Genomic DNA, 18,346 nt, shown 5'->3' with positions numbered 1-18,346 from the left:
TGTATAAAGCATCATTGACTGGACTCCAAACTCATGTGAAGATTAATATAAACAAATGACATCTGCTTGTGCAGTTTAGATAAGGTAGTACAGACCCTTTTTCAACAATGGTGGATGCCGGATGGAGTTCCGGTTAGACTGTTGTGCTTGCTCAACATCCACATCCAATCACCACTTTTCCAAGGTCAAGCGTTGCCAGTAGTGTGCTTGGCCCAGCTGCTACAGATCTGATGCATGCAATATCCTTCACTCCTATACGTCTGGTTCTGACGTGGGAGTTCTGTATTACCAATGCCACCACCTGTAACTGCCCGGGAGTCACGGGGTCTCTAACCTGACACCTTCCTATGCTGCTATGGCTCCCATCTTCAGAAAATGTCTCTGTGGCGGATATCGGAAGTGCCAGTACAGATATTTCCAACTGTTACAGCTGCCAAACTGAATTCACAATGAACTTTTATGGGTGCTAATCAACTCCACTAAGCCGTACCTGTTTCAGTCACTGTCCAACTATGAATGATAGACATTTTACCAATTTCTTTCCAAGATGAATCTCCTAAAACCAGCTGGGGCTGCATCCAGCTCTTCCACTTTTCTATTAAGGGTTTGCGTCCTTAAAGCAATCAGTCACATTCAAGGAACCGCTTTTTGAAGCAATATGTTAATATATTTTTCATGGTGATAATCCCAAAGCAGATGCTTTCTTTTATAACCTTGAAGTGAGCGAAGGTGCGAATAACTAAGCGATGTGGGATAAAAGCCTATTTTGTCTTTTAGTCACTTAAGTCATTTGGTCATAAAGCAACTTTAAATAATAAAGTACTTTATAAATCAACTTAATAAAACAATGTAACTTAACCTTCGAAGTTCCCACTAAAATTTCTCCTCAACTGAAACCCAAAAAGACTCTTGTGATTGACTGGCATCCTAAAATAAATACTGTTAGCCTATCCGGATGTAAAGATAGACTAACAAGGCGCTATTAGGTCTAGCGTAGAGAAGGGGACATTACAGTCCTCCCTTCCCAGGATTGCTTGCCCTCAAGCAATCTCAATGCCAAATGCTACAAGATTGATTTGTCTTCCCAAGTGGCATCTTGATATGGCAAATCTCTCCAACGAATTAGATACTCCCTGACGGGCCTGTTATGCAACTTTCTTTCTTTGACCTCTATCACCTTTGGTGGAACCAAAACTAGCTTCCCTTCCTCATTAAGTGGAAGCAATCCAATGGAGGGTACTACATGTTGACCAATCGCTTTCTTGAGGCAAGAGACGTGGAAAATGTTATGAATTTTGCTGTCATCTGGCAAGTCTAGCTCATAAGTGACCTCCCCAACTTTCCAAGTAATACAATAGGGACCAAAAAATTTAGGCTGAAGTTTTTGAGACCCACTCTTCTTCAAGGAAATCTACCTGTAAGGTTGGAGACAAAGATAAACCATGTCACCCAACTTGAAACTCCGCTCTATCCTATGGCGATTAGTGTACATCTTCTGCTGATTTTGAACCTGAAGAATGTTCTCTTGAAGAGATCTGAGAATATCCTGCTGATCCTGTATCCAATCCCCAGCTAGTGGTGCTCTGCTGCCGTGCAATGCTAGGTGTACGAACGATAGAGGCTTGCTGCCATAGAGAGCTTGAAATGGAGTCATCCGGATGGACATGTGGTAGGAGTTATAGCAATACTCCCCTAAATATAGCCACTTAATCCAAGCTCTCTACTGCCCCGCTACATAGTTCTGGAGAGAATCCTCTACCCATTTGTTTACTATTTCGGTCTGCCCGTCCATCTGGGGGTGGCAACTCATACTAGGTGTCAACTCCGTGCAGGCCAATCTGAATAGTTCCTGCCAAAAGGTGCTAAAGAACTTGCTATCCTTGTCGCTCACAATGGTTTGAGGAAGACCATGTATGTGAAAAACCTCTCGAAAGACTAACTCAGTTACCTTAGAGCTCGACCAATCTGCTGCTATAGAAAAGAAGTGAGCGAACTTTGTCAATTTGTCTACCAGCATAAAGATGGAATCTTTGCTCTGCACCCTCGGCAACCTTGTAATAAAGTCCATGGATATACTCTCCCATTTTTGTGTTGGAATAGGGAGGGGTTGTAATAATCCGGCAGGAAATTCGTTCTTTGACTTGTTGTGCTGACAAGTCTGGCATTCTCTGATATGCTGGAGGACATCGTCCTTGAGGCCCTTCCATGAAAACCTTTTATTGACTTGTCTATAGGTTTTGAAGAAACCTGGGCGTCCAACTGATGGTGTAGCATGTAGAGTTTCCATAATCTTTCCTTTGAGCTTAGATTCTGGTACGAGGTGGATCCTATCCTTATAAAAAATCATATCATCGATTACCTTGTACCAGCTGTCTTGAAGTTGTCCATCCATAATCTGACATGCTTGAGTATTCTTAGAATACTCAACCAACAACTGGGACTTCCAATATGTCGATATCTCAGAGATAGCGCAACATTCTTTTATTGAAGGTCTCTTGGAAAGTGCATCATCAATTGCATTGTTCTTACCTTTGACATACTCGATATCAAAATCATAGGCTTGAATTTTGCTGACCCACTTTTGCTGTCTTTCATTTAGATCCTTCTGTTCCAAGAAGTAGTGCAAATTGTTGTGATCCGTCTTAACTTTGAATTTGCCACCCACCAAATACTGTCTAAACTTGGCTAAAGCATGCATAATGGCCAACATTTCCTTATCATAGGTGGAGTACAGTCTCTCACCATCCTTGAGTTTCCTGCTGTCATAAGCGATCAGAGGCCTATCCTGCATCACAACTGCGCCAATCCCACTCCCTAAGCATCACACTAGTAAAAATGGCCGAGAAAAATTGGGCAGTACCAAGACAGGGCATGTGCTCTTCACCTACTTGAGCATATCAAAGGTCACCTCTGCATCAACTGTCCACTTGAATGTCCCTTTCCGTGTGAGATCGGTGAGGGGAGTTGCTATCTGTGAGAAGCCTCTAGCGAACCTGCTGTAATAAGAGCAAAGATCTAGGAAGCCCCTCAAATTTGATACATTCCTCGATGGTGGCCAATCTAGGATTGCCTGAATCTTTTCTTAGTGTACCTTCACCCCGTTTGCACCAATATTGTGACCAAGGTAAAGAATCTCGGTCAATCCGAACTAACATTTTGACTCCTTCGCAAATAAGGAATGCTCCTCTATAATACTAAGTACCTCATCTAAATGTTGTAGGTGCTCATCCCAAGTTCTGCTGAAAACCAAGATGTCATCAAAAAATACTAACACGCTCTTTTGCAGTTGCTTCCTAAAAATATGGTTCATGCATAACGAAGAACTCGTACTGTCCATAGTGACATTGGAACGTTGTCTTATGCACATCCTCCTCACAAACCCCATATCTGATGGTATCCAGAGCTGAGGTCAATCTTCGAGAAATAAATTGCCCCATGTAGCTCATCAATGCGAGGAATAGGGTACTTGTTCTTGAGGGTCCTCTTGTTGAGAGAACGGTAATCAATACACATGTGAAGAGTGTCATCCTTCTTCACCAAAATGATTGAAGAGGCGAAGGGACTGGAGGTAGGTCTGATGTGTCCCATGTCTAAAAGTTCCTTAATTGTCTTTTCTATCTCCTCTTTATAGTGACTGGGATGACGATAAGGTGTAGTGATGACAGGTTTCGTGCCCTCCTTTAACTCAATGATATGCTCAAACCCTCTATCTGGGGGAATGCCCAGAGGTATGTCCTCAAAAACCCTCTTGTGCTTATCAAGCACTGGCCGAATGTCGATATGAAATTGCTGTCCTGAATCTAAGGTAGCCTTAGAGGAAATGAAATAGTGTGCTGCCCGCTCCATGTCATCATGCCTCCATACTGTGGGCTGAAATCAACCTGGGTTCACCCTCTGGCATAGCCTTGAGGATCACTTGTCACCCATCCCGTAAGAATTCTAGTTGCATCTTATCATTATCAACTGTGTACTTGCCAATAGTTTGCAACCACTGTCTTCCCAACATGGCATCTAATCCATCTAAATCGACCACATAAAAATCTGCCTCAAGAAGGAAGTCATCAAACTTAATTGGAAGTCTTGACACTTTCCCTGTGCATCTCAATCTCTCACCTCTTGCCACTCTAACCTCAAACTCGGGTATGTCATCAATCTGTAACTTCCTCTTTGTAACCCAGCGTGTGCTTATGAAGTTATGTGATGCCCTTGTAACTAATAGACACACAATACACTGTCCCCTAACCCGTGGTTATGCATTATGATACAGAGCATCATGGAACCAACCCTCAATACCCAAATTAACCATGGGAATCAAAGCATCAACCCAAGTGAACTCTTATATCCAGCATATTAGAGGCATAAATAATCTCTTTTCACATATAAGATAGCAAAGTCCATTGCCAATGAAAGTTGTCTATGATCTTAAAGTGTCTAAACATAGTATACTTGGTATGACATGGAATTGGTGGATGTTGTTTTGGTAGATGATGATTACACTATTGAGTTGTTGATTGTGATAGTAACCTTATGGTTTGTATGTAGAGAGATGTTAAGGACAAGATAACAGGGCAATTGAGGAGATGACCCAATAATGGGTTCTTGCAAAAAGAAAGGTAATTGATAAGTTAATACTGATGGTTATTGTTCATTTGATGATTGATAAAGGTTTGCTTTTTGCTACCCAAGGCCTTATAGGCCTAAGATCTACTTTGGAATATGGACCAAAGGGTGAATGTTCTCTTGAAATAAGTGAGTGGAATGATGTAATCAAGACTGATTGAATACTTTTAATGTCTTGATAAGGATAGTGATTAGTTCTAGTTGGTTTGAGGGTCCCAATGATGATTTGATGTAAATAGTTGTGATTGTAAAGTAGATTGTTTATGCCTGAAATATGTTCGATAGAAGAGTTCAGTTTGGTTGATGCTTTGATTCCCATGGTTGATTTGGGGATTGAGGATTTGTTCCATGTTGCTCTGCATCATAATCTATCACCACCGGTTCCTTTTCTTCAATCTTTTGGGCTTCACTTCCTTGGTTCACATGTGCCACATGTCCTTCCACATTTGTCGGCTGAGCTTGAGCTTGTCCTGTACTCTTGTTTGGTAAAGCCTATACTTAGTGACAACCTCGGACAATATCCTAGATTGGAGCTTACCCATTATGCTTTCACCATATGATTTGCCATTTTTCATTCTGTCTCAATAATTTTGAGGCAAAGTTCTTGTGCTTCTTTAAAACTAGCAGCCTTCCATGGTGTCTGAGGTGAGCTTGGATGCTTCCTCATATCTTGCAAATAATTGACATGTTATGTTCAAAAGACATGTCCCTTCCTTTATCGTCCCTTTAGATATCCCCTGAACAGCACCCTTTCCTTACCGCAATTATAATCTAGAAAATCACACTTTTCTAATCATAAAACAAATGGCACACTAAACACCAAGTAAGCCTCTTAATGAATAACATTCATTGGTTATGATAAGCACTGTTCATAGCTGCTGCATCTGGTCTTTGTTTGACTTGAACACCAACCTATTGTTGTTTATTGCCTACTGTTTCTTTTCTTCACTGGTTTTTGCTTAATCGCTGCCAATATATAGTCTAAATACTGACTCGTATCTCTTTATAGGAATTGCCGTATATCAATAGCTTCTTTTGCTTGTTTCTTTGTTTGTTCTAAACAGCAAACAACTTAATATAGTAGCTTTCTGTAAATATACGAGTTGCTGTTCTTTGTATTAATTGCCATAGCCGTCTCATTTAAATCTCCATCAAGGAAATCATTGCTCTTTATGGGCTATACAGTCATTGCTTTGTCATTGTTAAGTCATATTGTCGTTATTCTTCATTACAGTTTGATAATTTTCCTTTTTACATATCAACAAACCTGCCTTTTAATCTCTACTTAATTGTTGTCTTATTCTCTTTGTTTGACCTTTTAATATCTCTGTTTACTAATACCAAGCACCACTATTTATTCTCTGCTATTATTAGATAATGAAGTTGATGATATATTGCATCCTACCTTTCTTAAGTTGCTGCTTGTAATGCTACTCCTTCTTGATTGCTGACTGAGGATAATCAACTCTCATAGTTCATGGAGATTGTGATTAAATTTTATAACAATTTATTTTATTTATTTGAATATTTTCGTTTTATTTTTAATTTTTATTATAAATTCTAATCTACAAAGGAGGTATCACACATATCTTATAAATCGCAAAATGAAAAGAAAGATAAGTTTGATGAATTTTAGTGGTACCTTGGTTTTTGTGGTACCTTGTCTTATTCTGTTAATGATTCATGGGTTGCGTAATTGTTTTTGCAAGATTCTGGAAGCACCACATGGCGATCTTCAGACGTGCTTAGACATGGCAAAGGTAAGATATCATGGTGGAGAACACTGAGAAATGATATCTTAATTTTCTTCAGATTGTTCTTTATTGTGGTTTTCTTTTCTGGTTCCCATGATTGCTGATACACAAACCAAAATTGCCAGGTTGCAGATATAATTGCATTTGTAGCTTTGGCTGATGGCTATAGCAATGGAGTTGTGCACAATCGATATATTGATCTTATGGGAAGCCAATGCTTATCTATGCTTAGAGCTCTGGGTTTGCCCAGCACTATTGGCTTGATTACTGTAAGTCTATTTTGAAACTTATTTTCCAGATGTCATTGCCTTTTTTTAAAGTTAGTGTTTTGGGTCTTAATAAGAAGTCAGAAACTTTCTTAACCATCAGTATGTGATATAGGACTTACCAATGGATCAAAGGAAGAAACATGATGCTAAAAAAGAATGCATTTCAAGTCTTAGAAATGAATTTCCAGAAGACTGTAAAATCTTCCCTGCAGATACGAAGGATGACTTCCAAAAGGTGTACTTCTGTAATATCACATAGATTATCATATTATGTTTATATTTTGGTTTTAAACTGGAAATCCTTTTTTTTGTGGACCTTTGGCAATTCCAGGCATATCAAGCTATGCTTTCATTATTTATATATGGTTTTCTATGCAGTTAGTAAGACATTTGGGTGAGCTGCGCTTGTCAGTACTTCAATGGAGGAATCAGCGGCCTTTTCTTATGGCTCAGCAGGTTTGGTTCTTTTTTGTTTGAATGTTGATAATTGAAAATATAAAATCATCCACATTTAGTTGATTGCAAGATTATGATCTTGTGTACAAGTGAGCAATGGTTAAGTATATTTTGGTGATGGGTTTTATAGTCTGAAGATTGAACACTATTTATCTAATTTTTTATTATAATAGACATAGTTTGCAAGCTTGGACATGGAGTTGTTAAGCCCAATATTTTCAACCGGGCAAATAGTTGACAAAAACTCAGCAAAACCTTGGCAACTTGGAAGCACTAAAAATTAAAAATCTCTTAAAAGAACATTTTTGTTTTGTAAAATTCAATTGCCAAATGTACTAATTTGAAAATTGACATCATGTTAGTGAACAAATTGTCCTCCAAAAGAAAAATATACAAATTAACTGTAATGTCCTCTCTTTAGTTCGACATGCCATTGATCATGGATTTGCCTATTCCAGACTCTCGTAGGCAAATGGTGTGGAGAGAGAGTCAATTCTGCGGATCAGATGGTCATATCTTGCTCTTGAAGAAGTGTTAAGAGGTTATATTTTATTATTAGGTGTTATTGGGGCCTACATGTTATAATTTTAAGTTGAGTTGCACTTTTTATTTTATAAAATTACTTTATTATAAAAAGTGCATTATAATGAGATTTTATAAAGGATGTTTCTAGAAGTTCTAGCAACTTCTTAGAAAAGTGAATAAATAGAGGGCTGGGCCTCTCATTTGGACATGCTTGGATTTGAGATTTCTTCTACTTCTTCCATTATGGAGCAAATTTGTAGTCTCTTGGGTCTGCAAATTATTATTTGATCTTTGGGAACGAATCATTCCCTTGGATTGGCGACTTTGAGGGTGTGAAATATCACCTGAATTGTTGCATTTGAGGAGTTGGTAATGCAGTCATCTCATTTGGACTTCATTGAGATTCAGTTATAAGGGTTTACTTTGGTTGGAATAAGGGTTTCAGTTGTGCCCTAGCATTTGTGGATGGATTAACAGGGTTTGAAGACACAGTTGTGCATTATTTTCAGACTGCCAGTCCAGGGTTTGGACCCACGTTTTTGCTCATAACTCCTAATTGGCTTGACGGATGAATTTCATATTTTAGGGGGTTATTCAGCAACCCTAGGCGCCCAGATTTATTGCTTTTGGAGTGACAAAAAACGCTGCAATATTTTTATCTAGCAGCCGTACCAGGCCGTACCTGTACGGCCCTGTCATTTGGGCAGCAACAGCAATTTTGTGAGTCGGTTTGGGGCAAATTGTGAGGTCTTCGTGTGGCATTAATCCAGCATTCATATCTGGCAAAATTGGAGCTATTCCAGGTGCACAAAATATTGATTGCCAAAATATTGCATGTTAAGGATTAGAACAGTCAGCACTGTCATTGCATAAATAGTTATTTCCAGTCATTAATAACTGTTGTAAAAGTTTCGTCATTTGCATTCCAAATCTGAACTGGGTTATTGTTCATGTCATAACATTGCATTGTCAAGAGTTTGATGTATTAGAAGTGCATAGTTGTGACAATCTCTCATTGTAATCAGTTCTATTTGCTGTCATAAAATCAGAATTGCATTGGACTTCATATTTGAGTTTCATATTGTCATCTATCTCTTAGATTGGTAGTGTTATAATCTGGAATTGTTGTTCATACATTATTGGCATCATATATTGAGGTTTCGTTGTACAACAATTAGTAATATTGCAGCCTTATTCGGTTACATGCCTACTGTTTGACAAAATTCCTAAGTCCAGTTTGAGGGTTTCAGTGGCCTTTATAGTAAGGGTCATTACATTAACCCCAAAGCCCAAATAGGAAGACTAAATATACACTAACAGTTGGGTCATTACGCTATTGAAAAGTGTAAATGCCCTCTGAATTAATCCGGTTACAGCTCCCCATGCATGATTTACAATGAATTCAAATACGAATGCTTTTAACCAGAAAGCACAAAAGGTTTACAAACATCTACCCGTAAACTCAAAATAGATGCGGAAACTAAATAACTGAAAAGAAAAGAACAACAAAATGACACAAAGTTCATTTGCTTGGATGCTGCATTACAAAGCGAATGAAAACCCTGAGAAAGCGAAGAATCAGAACTTTAAAGGTATCTTGAAATCAAATATATTCAGGAAATAGTGACACTAAATGCATTTAGAGAAAACTGAAAGCTACACAAAGATAACGATTAGTGGAAAGAAAATTGCCCAAAGCTCGAAGTCTTGGTATGCAATTTTCTCCCAAATCTCCCTTCTCTTAACATGCATAAAATTACACAGACCTCATTAGATGTTGCATCATAATCACCATCTGGAATAAAACAGAATTTCCCTTCTTTACATTGCACTTAAAATCAAAATTTTCTCTCCTTACTAACACAAAGTTCAGAAAAGAAAATAAAGATCTGCTCTTCTACAGTCCCAAAATCTGCTCTCTCTCTCTTTCCTGCTGTAGCACCAAGTCTGCCCTTGGGAAAGAAAAGTGGAACCCTCTGCAAGGTTGATTTTTGCATTAAATAGAACACCGGGGACCTCCCCTTCCCATCCATAACTGTTTCTTGAAAATTATCTTTTTCCTTTGCTTCGGCAAGGCCTTTTTCAGTTATCCAAACTGATTTTGGGAATGCTCTTTTCTTATCCTTGGATTTTCCCTAGTTGATTACGCCCTCATATGTTTTTAAAATATTATGTTGATTAATAAAACATTATAATATTTCTCGTTTTTCCTTAAATTTTCATTTATAGACACCCATCATTATCATGCTGAATCATTTCCACCGCGACCTCTGTGTGATAGATTATAACAATAGTGTTGCCAAATGTATGAGAGCTATTTTCTATATTCCATATGTCTATAAACATCAATAATTAAATCAACTTAGAGGAAACTTGATGAGGCATATACTCACAACTCTATTAGACCTGAGATTAATTTCAAACAAATTCTGTTACCAGTAACCCGTGCTCTGTTCCTTCCTCTTTCACGCTCTAGTATGGATGCTGCTACCTGACTTTGTATCTGCTATGGGCCGAGTCCCCACAAGCTTGATATATACTCGAGCTGATTTCCTTGATGACGCAAATATATCAAAGAGAGATGGCTGTTTGGATAAAAGTGAATACCAAACCATAATCTTGTCATACTTGCCGCCGAGCATTAGAATCATTATTGGTTAAGACTTGGTTATTGCCACTAAGTTTGACTTTTGTATGCACTTTAGGCCCTTATCTACATTCCTTCACCTCAGACATACACAACGACTTTCTTACTAAGAGGAGTCATCAATTTCATAAAAATTATCAACTCTGTGATCACATTTTGATCCCCAGGCTACATTCTTCCTTCTTGACCGACTCGGCATCCCATGTTTTGGACTTGATTTTATCCCCAGTTCGGCATCTCGATATTGCATGCCACGAATTGAATGTGGAAAAGTTTGGGTTTGATACATTAAATCAAACCATGGCAGATGCTCTCTTATTATCGCTAGTCATCTTATACATTCTAAGCTTGAGCTTTGCTAGTAACATCCATGATTTGGTACCAAGCCATTGTGCATCTTTGCACTTGCATTTTAATTGCAGTCAAACCTGATATCATTATGTCACCTAGATATTGTTTGCAGTTGGTTCCTTTCAAATTTGTTCCATTGTGCAGGGTAGACGAGTTTAAGTTCCCAGCAAAAAACCCCAAATGTGCAGATCTAACTCGGTCTCATATTACAAGGGCTATATGAATTGCAATGGCAATCATGTCTTCAAGGTAAATCTCGACCCCAGCTCTGAACCATTACTTCTACATTGAATCTTGAACCTCTAAACTTGTGAATCTTGAATTCTGAACTTGAATTTGTAGGCTTGAGAACTAATTGAATCACTAACTTGGAACAAGGAAGTCTCAGGGCCAAAATTATATGAATCACTGAACCTGAGGATCTCACCATAGCCTTGCACATTCTGGGCACCAACTCCTGAACATACCTCTAGTGTCACATCGAACCACTGATTTTACTTGAGATGCAAAATGAACCTTTGAAGCTGCTGGACTGACAGAATCTGCACATGAATCATGAACCGAGTTTGAATTTGGGTATTATATTGAACATGGATTCTGAACTGTACTAAATCTGCATTTCGAACCACTTCGAACTGCTTTGAACCTTGGTTCAAAGAGGTTCAAGATCTCACACTTAAAATTTTAAATATTGGGTCCATATTGGGTACCAACACATCACAAAATAGAAAAAGCACAGTGGTATAGCAAAAACATGTAAAAAACACATTTTAACCAACGTTTACCAGTATTGACATTTTTTACCCACGTTTTTTGTGCCCATAAAAATGCATTAGTTAAACTTGTGAAAACTTGTCCAGCAAAAACAATAGAGTACTCAGCAACTCAGAGAGTACTCACAAGCTTTGCAAAATATGATAATAGATATTCTGCTGAGAGACATTGGAATATTCACAACTTCATGAGTTTTGCACTGAAATCTATCAAGAAAATGGAAATAGAATACTGAATGTCAATGTACCTGCTTTGTGTATTTTGATTACAGAATGCCAAATATTTTCTTTCCACCTTAATTTGATATTACCTAGATCGAATATGTTGTAAATTGGAAAAATAACTGTTCAATACACATATATAAGTGCAATATAATAAAAATATCAATAGATTAGGAGCAGGTATATTTTAATTCAATGTGAAGGAGTTTCTTGCCCATAGCTTTGGCCATAACAATGAATATATTTTACTAGATTCTCTCTGCTAGTAGATATTTCTTCTAGGAGTACACAGATTTACATTGGTTTGTCTGCTATACCCCCTAAAGCCCTGGGCATTCCCCTGCAAGCTTCCTTGAATCTTCTTTGGGCCCATTAACATATAAGAATAATATTTTCATTTTTGTTTAGTTATTGGTCAATATTGTAATATTAAGTCTCGTTAAATAATTCTTTTTAACTGCCTATATATGTACATTTCATTCTTTGAATAAAATCAAGCATTGTTTCAGGGCAGGTTATATAAGAAATTTGCTAAAATTTTTATAATTCCAAATATTTCATCTTTGAATTTGTTGGTGAATTGTTGTTTACCCAACATGGGTATTCTGTTTGATTTTTTTTGTTAAGGAATGTAAGATCTTTAGATAGAGTATTCTGATTTACTAATTCTCAGATATTTGTATGACAATCTTTTCTTACTTAAGTGATCAAGATACTCTATCTAAAGATCTTACATTCCTTAACATGGTATCGGAGCCAAGTTGATAGAGCAAGCATTTAAAGCCGACAGTGATAATTTTCTTTAGATTGCTAACATCTTTTGAACATATCAATCATGGCGAATAACATTAGAGTTGAGGATAGACTGGAACATGCCTCTAATTTTGTTTCATGGAAAATTTGGATCATAGTAATACTTCAAGTACGTAACTCGAATTTGAATCATTTATAGAAGAAAATAAGAAAATGCTTGAAGATGAAACAAAAAAGACAACATGGAAAAGGTGTAACAATAAGGCCAAGAAAATCATCATTGATGGAGTTAAAGATCATATTATTCCATCAATAGCAAAATCAACTGCTTATGAAGTGTTTAATTCAAGATACATTTGAATTAAACAATGCCAGCAGATTGCTTACATTAAAACAGCAACTCATCAACCTCAAAATGGATAAAGAAGATGCAATCTCATTATATGTGTCAAAAATAACTGAGTTAAGGGATCAACTCTCTACCATTGGAAAGAATGTAGATGATGTGGAACTATCTCTAATAGCCCTTAGAGGATTACCATTATCATGGGAACCTTTTATCCAATGCATTAGTCATCCCTCTATACCCAAATTTGATCCACTAAAAAATGATTGCACTCAAGAAGAGTCACGATTAATCTCAAGAGGTATCATCTCCAATAAGGAGGAAGAGATTCAGGCACTACATGCAAATCAAATAATAAGAATGGTAAATTCAAAAGGAAGAGAAGAAAGAAAAATACAAACTATAAGAAAAGAAACCCATCCATTCTTCAATGTTACAAATGTGACAAATTTGGACATACTCACATGTATAGTCCATAAAGAAAGAAAAATCCTATCAACATGGTCGAAGTCAAAGAAGGGGAAAACTCATTATTTTTCCTTGCCTTGTCAAGTGAGTTGAACGCTAATAGAAACACGTGGATAGTGGACAATGGAGCCTCTAGGCACATCACCGGATTTAGAGATTAGTTTGAAACACTTGAAGGATATTCAACCGAAGAAGTAACTATAGGAGACAACTCCACTTATCTTGTGAAAGGAATTGGGACCTACATAGTACAACTGAATTCAAGAGCTAACTTGCACTTAAAACATTTCCTATTTGTTCCTAGAATCAAAAGAAAGCTTATCTCTATATCCGGTCTAGCAGATCAAGGGTATTGAATTGCCTTCCAAGAAAATAAAAGTCCTGTGCTGGTTGAAAAATTCGAACATTAAAAATGGTATTTCTATTGGATTTAGAGAAGGGAGTCTACACAAACTTTTTAATTCCTCAAATCTAGCCCTAAACCATGAAATTGGGAAAATCGATGAGATTTGGCATAGAAGACTAGGGCACCTAAATCTCCGAGCTTTACCTTCTATAGAGAAAATTGTAAAAGGCTTACCAAACCTTAAATCTGGACATGAAGGGATATGTAAAGGGCGTGCATTAGGAAAGAACCCTAAAATTCCTTTTCATCATAGTGAACATAAATCAAAAAGTATTCTTGAACTTGTTTATGCTTACCTATGTGGACCCATGTCAGTACCATGAGTAGGAGGATACTCCTACTACATCATCTTTGTGGATGATTCTTCGAGAAAAACTTGGATATATTTTCTTAAAGTCAAATGAGGTTCTATCCAAATTCAAAGAATTCAAAGCCTTAGTTGAAAATCAAACTAGGAAGAAGATCAAAATTCTAAGATCTGATAATGGATGAGAATTATCTTTGAGAACTTTAAAGAATTATGTATTTCTTTTGGGATTAAGAGGAAGCATACTGTATCATATAATCCTCAATAGAATGGAGTAGCAAAAAGGAAGAATAGAACCATTATTGAAGCAAGTAAGGCTATGATGCATGATCAAAATATGCATACAACATTCTAGGACGAAGCATCCAATACTGCTTTATATATTCAAAACAAATGCCCTCATGCAATACTAGAAAACATAAAACTTGAAGAAGTATTCTTAGGGAACAAACTTGATCTAAGTCACTTACAAATCTTTAGTTGTCGTGTATATATTCATATTCCTAAGGAGAACAGAACTAAACTAGAGCCCTCAGGAAAGAAAGGCATATTTGTTGGCTACAATGAGTCTTTGAAAGCCTACAGAGTATATGTGCCTAGGTCAAGGACAATTGAAATCAGTAGAGATGTCAAGTTTGATGAAGATATTGCATACAAAACTTCTAAAGATATAGAAGAACCTAATGATGATCCTATTCCCGAGGATAATGAAAATACGATGATTGGGAGGGAGGGTTGTATAGAAGATAATGGACCCACAACACCTACTCCTAAGGATAACTCACTCAATAAGAAAAGGCCCTCATGGGCAAGAAAAATGATTGAAGAAAACAATGTGGCCCTCGATGAAAGCCTTAGAGAAACCAAGAGGGCAAGAAATCATTCATGTTATGTTACACAAATGAGTCCACTACGTCTAAACCTTCTGATGTTGTGGTATGAATGGTATATTCTGTATTTTACTTCATATGTATCCCAATTGGGTTATTTTGTGTGGTTAGCATGGTATATCTCTATGAACTTGAGTGATATTTCCACTCTACAATAACTACCTTGTCAAACTAGGGTACTCAAGAAATGAAGCAGATCCTTACATATGCTTCAAGAAATCAGAGGGAGATATGCTCATACTAGTTTTCTATGTTGATGATCTTCTGATAACAGGTGACGACCATCTTATTGCTAATAGTAAGCAAGACCTTAGATCTGAATGTGAGAAGGGCTTAGGTCTTCTACTTTACTTCTTGGGATTAGAAGTTAGATAAAAGGAAGAATATGTTAAGTTATCTAGGATCGTTTTTTGCAGATGTAATAACACTGCCATTGTTATTGGTGTTTTCCAAATGCAGATTTGAGGACTCATAAATATAAGAGGAGACTTGTCTCATGAAGAGACATGTCTCTATAGTTAATTATTAGTAGTTAGTATATTAGTAATATAAATAACCATGTGTATAATATATAAATCATTCTATATATATATATATATATATATATATATATATATAAAGAATATTTATCTAATGATGAATTAACATCAATAATTAAACTCGTGATCATATCAATGTGACTCACTACAAACTTAACACTCCCATATATATAAAGAATATTTATCTAATGATGAATTAACATCAATAATTAAACTCGTGATCATATCAATGTGACTCTCACTACAAACTTAACACTCCCTCTTACTTAGGAAGGATTGATATAAAACATATTATGTTCTTGAGTATATGAAGAGATATCATCTCAATATGATATTCCTAGAATGGTATATCTAAGGATATCAACATAAATCCATCAACACACACGCGCGCACACACACATATTGACATATATTACACAGGGAATTGGCTTCGATTCACAATGAGGCTAAATTTGTCAACTCATCTTCTTTAGCATAGAGGGAATTGAAGCAAACTCTACAACTTAAATATAAATTTAAACACCACCTTAAGTGTGGTCTATAATAAATTTTTGTTATGGTGTCCGAGAAAATCCGGCCCAAAGAACCATGATGAGTTGGTTATAAAGGTGTTCGGCAAAATCCGGCCCAAAGAACTATGATAACACTTGTTCTAACACATTTTGGTGTTAGGAGATAGGTCTACGATTGATAAGATCGTCACCTTTCAATAGTTAATTTATGTTCGTTATCATAACTTCCAACACTCCGAGACAACAACTTAATATAGTTTGTTATGATAACAGGTCCATCTATTGATAAGATCATCACCTTTCAATAGCTCCCCTCTAAATATATACATCAATGAAAGGTCGTCACCTTTCATGACATAATCACAACAACATCATAGTAACTCACATGATATCCACCATGAACCAAGTCAGAGGGTGGACCCACCATAGTTGCTACTAGAGGGTGGAACAAGGGTTTTCACCTCAGACTTCTCTATCATAGAGGAGAGCACATTACAAAGAATTTCACTTAGAACTTCTCCTCGTAGAGAAGATATCATCCACAAAGGATTGCATCTCAAAATTTCTTCCTCTGAACAATGATCTTGGAAAGTTAGGTTGTGTAGTTACTCCCTTTGAGACTCTCTTCACCCAAGGATGCCTCTCAGACTCTCTCTGAATTTGATATCAATCTTCCGACTTTCTGGTGATAAATCAATACTTCCTCATGATGCACTCAAAAGTAGGCCCATCAAAATTATGTAGACACACACATATTTATGGACTCCCTCTGAGTATCAATCTTCTAAACTCGTGTGTTGCCTCCGAAGAAGTATCATACTCCCTCTTAATGTAGAAGGCTACTCATAATCTCAATCATCAAAGATATTTGTTTATGAACCTCACTTTATCTTGCCTACATAATGACTTCTTGATCACAATTTCTTTAGAACTAATTTTGTAAGATTGAGTCTGCACAATATTTGGTAGCATGTACAAGGGTACCAAACCTCTTGCAAGAACATCCTCAAACATAAAGGAAAAGATTTGGGCAGCTAACTCTTATAGTACATATGGAAATACAATTAAGAGACAAAATGCAGTAAGCTAATGAATACTTATTTGTGCATCATTGATATAAGTTGTTCTAATGAAGGCACATATGCAATAAATCAGAAAATGCTTCCATGAAAGCATTTGTCAAACAATGGGAATGAAACATTGGTTATTATTCCCCCCACAAATGTAAAATTCCCACTCTTATATAGTTTGAACAATTCTACATTACATTAAATATGGCAAACTTCCTTCTATTCTTCCTTTTTCTTGTTGTTATTCCTCTCACCAAATATTTAATGGGTTGTCCAAATTAATGAACCTCCAAATTTCTGAATCAATTTTAAAGCTTCTTCAGTCAGCGAAGGATGCCCTTCTTTAACGATCTGCCATATTAAAGATCTTCCGAGTATTAACTGTCTTTCGAGATGAGGTTTATTTGTAACAATTATTTAAAATAATATTCATTGGATTTTATGTATATTCACATAACATATCTAAACTCTTATCATGTGCCATCGGGAGAATGTCAACATGGCTGCTTGACATCAGATAGGGCTTTCTTCAATCTTTGCCCACTCATCATTTCAAACATCAATGTGTGGTGACAAAACATCTGTGTTTAACGTGCCCTCCCTGTGTGCCAGATAGCCTGATAAAGGCAACATTTAATTATGAATCCCCGACTTTGGATGTCGCCTTTTGCTGCTTAGTTGGAATTGTCAATTTCTGCTTATTGTCGCTCCTTATTTCACAAACATATAGCAGACATATTAACTTGTTTCTGTGTTTCACTCTCACATTTCTTTTCATCTGTCAGAGTGGGAGATATTTATCACGTGAACAGTTGTAACTGTCTAACTTATTTGAACCGTATTCAGAAACAATGTCAGCTCTCTTAAATGCACCAAAATATGTATTATTATTGGAACTGGGTTGCGTGCTTGCCGCTGAAGAAAAAAATAGTCTGTGTGAACACTTTTATATTCTGAAAATGATTTGAAATAAATTGTTAGCTGGTCAATGTAATTTTCTGGAGCCCGAAAGCCATATCATACTCCTTTTACACCCCTCTGAATATACATATCTGTCTTATGTGTCAAAGCAAATTTATACCATACTCCACATCTGTTGCTGGAGGTTATTGTGTCCAGTTTTTTTAATTAATTTTTTTTAATTAGTGCAGACGTTGGGATAGATGAAAGAACGACTTTCAGTATAAGTTCAACATGTCTCTTTGCATTAAAAAGAAAAGTATAATTCCCAGTTTTCTTTTGTTAAATGTGGGAAGTATAAGATTTATTTCTGAACCATTATAAAGTAGTGATCGATGTGAATATTTTCTATCATGCCGTCATTCCTTCGAACCATTACAAAGGTTATTGATTGCCCGTTGTGAATTTCTTAATCCACATGGGTTTTCTTTGACATGTGTTGTCAGTATTTAAACCTGTGATATCTTGTTTCACATCC

General features: G+C 36.6%; 1 protein-coding gene across 8 annotated transcripts in view; it reads left to right on the top strand.

Annotated features, from left to right (window-relative positions):
- Nucleotides 1–18,346, top strand: part of LOC149556326 (uncharacterized) — a 205,906-nt gene that overhangs the window by 58,425 nt on the left and 129,135 nt on the right. For all 8 annotated transcript variants that reach the window (XM_089830577.1, XM_089830579.1, XM_089830583.1 and 5 more), the window contains 4 exons: nucleotides 6,330–6,380; nucleotides 6,500–6,643; nucleotides 6,756–6,878; nucleotides 7,022–7,099. In XM_089830577.1, the coding sequence (XP_089686703.1) occupies nucleotides 6,330–6,380; nucleotides 6,500–6,643; nucleotides 6,756–6,878; nucleotides 7,022–7,099 (396 nt within the window). The remainder of the gene's footprint in view (nucleotides 1–6,329; nucleotides 6,381–6,499; nucleotides 6,644–6,755; nucleotides 6,879–7,021; nucleotides 7,100–18,346) is intronic.

The sequence above is a fragment of the Cupressus sempervirens genome, chromosome 5 (genome assembly GCF_028749045.1).
Source record: "Cupressus sempervirens isolate cs-2001-9-10 chromosome 5, ASM2874904v1, whole genome shotgun sequence".
NCBI classification, from domain to species: Eukaryota; Viridiplantae; Streptophyta; class Pinopsida; order Cupressales; family Cupressaceae; genus Cupressus; species Cupressus sempervirens.
Note: the sequence above shows the minus strand (reverse complement) of the source record. Positions and strands in the feature narration are given on the sequence as shown.